The sequence below is a fragment of the Benincasa hispida genome, chromosome 11 (assembly GCF_009727055.1).
Source record: "Benincasa hispida cultivar B227 chromosome 11, ASM972705v1, whole genome shotgun sequence".
Taxonomy (NCBI): Eukaryota; Viridiplantae; Streptophyta; class Magnoliopsida; order Cucurbitales; family Cucurbitaceae; genus Benincasa; species Benincasa hispida.
In genome coordinates this window covers 83,281,943-83,287,670 of record NC_052359.1, presented here as the reverse complement: position 1 = coordinate 83,287,670, position 5,728 = coordinate 83,281,943, and the positions used below count along the sequence as shown (strand labels likewise).

At 32.4% G+C, this 5,728-nt stretch overlaps 1 protein-coding gene across 1 annotated transcript; it reads left to right on the top strand.

Annotated features, from left to right (window-relative positions):
* Positions 1 to 1,498: 1,498 nt before the first annotated feature.
* On the top strand, positions 1,499 to 3,928 carry LOC120090068 (gibberellin-regulated protein 14). The gene is made up of 4 exons (XM_039047557.1): positions 1,499 to 1,700; positions 1,810 to 1,845; positions 2,059 to 2,479; positions 3,431 to 3,928. The coding sequence occupies exons 1-4, from the start codon at positions 1,644 to 1,646 to the stop codon at positions 3,613 to 3,615; spliced, it is 699 nt and encodes a 232-aa protein (XP_038903485.1). The 5' UTR covers positions 1,499 to 1,643; the 3' UTR covers positions 3,616 to 3,928.
* Positions 3,929 to 5,728: the final 1,800 nt, after the last annotated feature.

Genomic DNA, 5,728 nt, shown 5'->3' with positions numbered 1-5,728 from the left:
CTAAGTGAGTTATTAATCTTAAGAGCTATAGGGAGTTATTAAACTCAAATTTATTATAATCATGAATCAAATTTCTCCTAGGCCCATTTTATTCTACACAATCCAAACTTGAGCTTGAAATTTCAAGCTGATCTAAACCCAAAACTCACTTAAAAATTGAATTCAAAGACAGAGAAAAGACAAAGAGCTCATAGACCCAATGTTACATATAAGCTCAAACATAACCCACATTTTACATTATATGCTAACTTATATCAATTATATGTATAAACTCACCATAAAACACTTACTATATACGAATTTCCTAAAACCTATTTTTTTTTCCCATAGAATCAACACACAATTTGCACAACCTATAAAATTTATAAAACTAGGCCAAACTCAGCATCTTCAAAATTTTCCACAAGAATCCATTCTTTTTTTTCTTTTTCTTTTCTTTTTCTTTTGAAACCCAAGAATCCATTAATCTACCCAATAACTCTATGCATTCAAATTTTAGCTTATTATAAGATCACGAGTCAAACACTCGGATAAAATTGAAAAAGTCAATCTTATAAAATTTTCATTAAACTAGATGATTTTGCCTTTGAATATTCTAATTTTAAGTTTATTAATATAGTAAGCCAAACCCTCAAACAATGCAAAAAAGTCAGGCTTAACAAAAAAAAAAAAAAAAAAAAAATTGGACGATTTGAATTTGAACATTCAAATTTCAAGCTTATTAATATCATGTGCTAATCATTGAAACAATTCAAAAAAACCAAGCATAACAAGAATTTATTATTTTGGACAATCGAAACATTGATCATGCCAATTTCAAACTTATTAAGACTATGAGACCCAAACACTAGACTATTAGAAAAGAAAAAAAAAAAAAAAAGCCAAACTTAATAAGAATTCATTATTCTGACAATCGAAACATCAAGCACACAATTTCCAAGTTTATTAAGACTATGACACCCAAACACTCAAACATCCCAAAAAAAAAGTAAAGTTTAAAAAGAATTTAATTATCATGAACGATTGAAACGTCAAAACATACCAATTCCAAACTTGTTAAAGTTATTATGACAGCCAAACACTCGAACAAAAAGAACGCCAACTTAACAAGAATTCATTATTTGATTTGAATTTGGAGCTTATTAATAATATGGTGAGCTAAATACTCAAACACTTAATAAGTAGTATTAGTAGTAAAAATCTGAAAACTCCTAGAAATTCAACCAACCCAAACCCAAACCCAAACCCAAAAGAGGGACAGAGAAGACAAGAGCTCGTGGAGAAAAGTAGTAAATAATTGTGAAGGACACTCCTAAGAAGATCAGTATTTCCTAGTTAGTATACCTGCACACACTCTCATTCATCATGTGGGTCTAAAATTTTGCTAACCCCCAAAACAATTTTTTTTTTTTTAAATATTTTTCACCTTCATCTGAACTGGCATCCATCCATCCATCCATCCATCCATCTACATTTTAATTTTCTTTTTCAATTTACCAAAAAACCCACATCTTCTTAAAATTTGAACCCTCACATTTTTCCATTTCTGCCTCTATTTAAACCTCTGTGTGGCCTCTTCAAGTTGTAATCAAACAGACTTCTTCTCTTCCTTTGTTCTGGGTTGCCCACCACCAGTTCGACAAATGGCCTCAATGGCCAATCTCTTTGTTTTTAGCGTTTTTCTTCTATTTGGCTCATGGGTATTGCTCATTTTCTCTTTTAATGTGTTGGGTGTTGTGAAAGTTTGGATTTTGGATTCCTTGATTTGAGGGTGAGTTCTTGGCTTTTCTTTGTTTTGTGTTTTTGCAGGTTTCAGCCAATGCCAATGGACTGTCTGAAGAGAAGGTGATTTTCTTTCCTTTTTTTTTTTTTTTTTTTTTTTTTTTTTTTTTTATTAGTTTGTGATGTGATCTGTGAACTGAAATTTGTTGGTTTTGTTGTCATCATTTGCTGTTTTGTTGTGTTTAAACATCTTTAACCACATTTTATGCAATGTTTTTTTTTGGTAACGTAGTGAAGAGAAATGAATGTTGCTTTCTATTTGGTTTTACATTACAGGTTGCTGTTTACCCCCACGTTCCAGTTCCAGTAACAGCTCCTTCCCCTCCAGTTTACAAAGCACCGTCGCCAGCGCCGCCTGTGAAGCCACTCCCACCGCCAGCTCCGCCTGTGAAGCCACCAACAACCCCTGTTTTGACACCACCGCCAGTTAAAGCACCATACACCCCTGTTCCACCTGTTAAGCTTCCACCACCTCCTTATACTCCTTCTCCACCGGTGAAGCCGCCGTCTTCTCCTCCGCCACCAGTGAAGGCACCGTACACTCCTCCACCGGTGAAGCCACCGTCTTCTCCTCCTCCGCCGGCTAAAGCTCCTTACACTCCATCTCCTCCTGTGAAGCCACCTTACACCCCTGTTCCACCCGTGAAGCCGCCGCCGTCTCCGGCAGCTCCCAGGCCACCACCAGTCTTTGGCAAGGGTAAATAATCTTCTCTATTATCTCTAACTCATCTTTACTTCTTCTGGGTTTATGCATTTCAAACTTAAGATTCCTCAAACTTAAATGAAGTTTTAAGTATAAGCCCTGAATTTTCGTAGGCTCTATCATAAATTTTCTGTGTGCTGGAGTGAATCACTTCTCTCGTTTTCAAGATTAATTAAAATTATTTTTAACAATTTGAAATCAATTTTAATAGCATAAAAAATATAGTGTAAAATTAAATATTAAATTGATTTGGAGTGATTTTAATCCTTCTATCCCTTTCAAAGTACTTGCCTCTACTCAAGTATGGAAAATTCAGCCCTCCATTCTTTGTTTGTCGTGAAAGAAAGGTCCAAACATGGTATAAATTGAAACAAAATAACATGTCATCTAGTGATGTTTTAAATACAAATTACAGTTTGTTAAATCACTAATTTACTCAAAAGTTTATTTTAAGTTTTTGGGTCAATCAGTAGTTTAAAATGATAGTAGAGTAGATGGTTTAGTAGATCATGTATTCAAACTTTTACAATGTTATTTTACTTTCAATTAATATTAATTTCTATTTGTTGGGTCTTCTACACATTTTCAGTCCACAATTGAGAGAGTATTAGATGATATAATATTAAATTTATCTTTATTCATTCATTTAAATTTTTAGGTCAATGATTTAATGATCCAATACAACATTTTATCAAACAAAAGCCTCTTAAAGTAAAAAAGATAAACGTAGACACTTTGAAAGTCTAGGAATGTAGTAGATCCTTGGACTAAATAGATTCAACCTTCCACTTGTAAGGATTTCTGTTGTAGCTTACTTTTCAATGTTTAAATGGCGGTTTAGATTCTGAGTACCCCATGTTCATAGCTTAGTTTTCCAAAACGGAAAGTCGAAGACAAATGATAATCAAATGGGATGCTAGTAACTTACTTTTGATGTGTAAACAGCTTGTTCCGCAAAGTGTGGAAGAAGATGCCAACTTCATTCAAGGAGAAAGATATGCATAAGGGCATGCTTGACATGCTGCTACAGGTGCAAGTGTGTTCCACCAGGGACATACGGCAATAGAGAAGTCTGTGGAAAGTGCTACACTGATATGACTACTCATGGCAGTAGAATCAAGTGTCCTTAAGCTTAAGCCATCACAAACTAAGAAAAATGGAGTTACCAAGAGCATACACACTTTTTTATTTCATATTTTCTTGAAGGCTTTGTGTTCTGCAAGCTGGTTTGCTTCAATGAGGAGAGTCAGAAAATTAATTGGGTTTTCTACTTTTCCAATTGGGTCAGATTAGGCCATAGGCTGCTCATAATTGTATGCTCTGTTTTATTGTTGTGTTTGAATTTGATGTATGATAATGATGGTAAGGTATGGATTAATCTATCTAGTTTTGTTTTTTTTCCAACTTGTGTAATTCAACTTGGATTTGGGTAGCCTTTTGTTATTTAGTGCTGTTTATGCTTTTTTAGTTTGTTTCTCCTAATATAGATTCTTGTCTATTTAGTACCTAAATGATAAAAAGTGTAATATATATTAAGAAATTGATAATCAAAGAAACATAGAAAATATAAAGAGTGGAAAAATTGACACAAATTTAAATCTTGGTACATAGTTAAGTCTACATACAGGGAGAGAACAGTTTATTATTAAAGACAAAATATCATATTATAGATTTAAATTCATAAAGTCTCGTGATTTGGATCTCTAACATCAAACAAAATGACATATTTAAACATATCCTTTTATGTTTTGTCTTGTTTTTAGTGGTCACTTTCATGATATATTTGAATGACATAACAACAAGAGAATAGTTCCAAAGCAGTGGAAGTGAAAAAGAACAATAAATAATTGAATTAATTGATGGAGATGTAGTGAGACCCAAATATACAGAAGATCTTTGTGGCCTCACAAAGAGAAACAAATATGTATTGTGAAATATAGAGAGCTACTTTACAAGCACCCATCACTTTTCAGGTGCAGGAATGGGCCACTTGCTCCTCATTCATACTAAGGATAAAAACATGGACGTTCACAAATATACCGATATCTTCATTTCTTGATCTAAATATTATCATCCACTCTAACTAAAAATTAAGGAGAGTTCTTTAGTTTCGAGAGTTATTAATCTTCCACATTTATTTAATCGTGTGATCTACAGTGTAAAAAAATTATAAGTCATGAAATTGATATTTTTTAGTTATGATCTACAAATTCTTGAAGCCAAATAAGGAGTCAACTCCCTCAACTCTTCCTTAGCTAATCATATCTTAAAACATTTTGTATGTCTTTTGAAATTTTGAGATTTGTGTTCATTTGTTTCTAGTATTTTAAAAGTTTCTTATAATTCTTTTCTTAGAAAAAAAAAAAACCCTTCATCATAAAGATTGTTAAAGTAAATCTTTTAATTTGTAATTATGGGTTCAATAGTCTTCATCATAAAGACGTATTTTTTTTTTTTAAAAAAAAAAATTGATGAGAGGAGTTGTATTTGGGTTTAGACATGAATAAAATTTATCTCGAATCATAGTGAGTATTTAATAAAAAAAAATATAAATTTTGAAATTTAAAAACTAAATAGAAATAGAAGTCAATCATAAAAATGTAATATTTCGAAATCTAGAGATAAAATAGAAACTAAACTAAAAAGTTTAAAAAAAATAATAGTATAACATTTTGAAGCGAACGGATTGAATCCCATGGGCAGACGGAAAAACAAGTTGTCACTGCTAGATATAATTCTTTTGTTTAAGCCTTTACTAGTAGTTTTGATTATTGTGTCGTGATGATTAAGTTGTAATGTTTAATGTTTAATGTTTTATGTAATGTTCTATGCAAGAATCTACAATGACTTTAATACGAGAGATTCTCCCAACACTTATTCAAACTATAGTTTCTAGTGTAGTGACTCAGATAAATCAAGATAGAGGAAGCATGCCAGTGGAAGCTAAATATTTTGGGGATTTCAAAACTTATGACTCTCATTCTTTTGATGGGATGTCCGCTACATGAATTGTCTAGAGGAACAGAAGTTGCAATGTGCAGTTTTTATGTTGAAGGATGACGCTCTTCTTTGGCCCAGTTACCTGGATTCAATTTAAGGAAGCATTTTTGAACAAGTATTATCCACCCACAACCCGATCTAGGAAACAAAACGAATTCTTGAATCTCAATAGATGAATATCAAGGGGAATTTATAAAGTTTTCTCGCTTTGCTCCAGAATTTGTAGATGCTGAACTATTCATT

Coding starts and splice junctions, on each gene's coding strand:
- LOC120090068 (XM_039047557.1), top strand. CDS start 1,644: ATGGCCTCAATGGCCAATCTCTTTGTTTTTAGCGTTTTTCTTCTATTT. Junction 1,701..1,809: donor TTCTTCTATTTGGCTCATGG/GTATTGCTCATT, acceptor GTGTTTTTGCAG/GTTTCAGCCAATGCCAATGG. Junction 1,846..2,058: donor ATGGACTGTCTGAAGAGAAG/GTGATTTTCTTT, acceptor TTTACATTACAG/GTTGCTGTTTACCCCCACGT.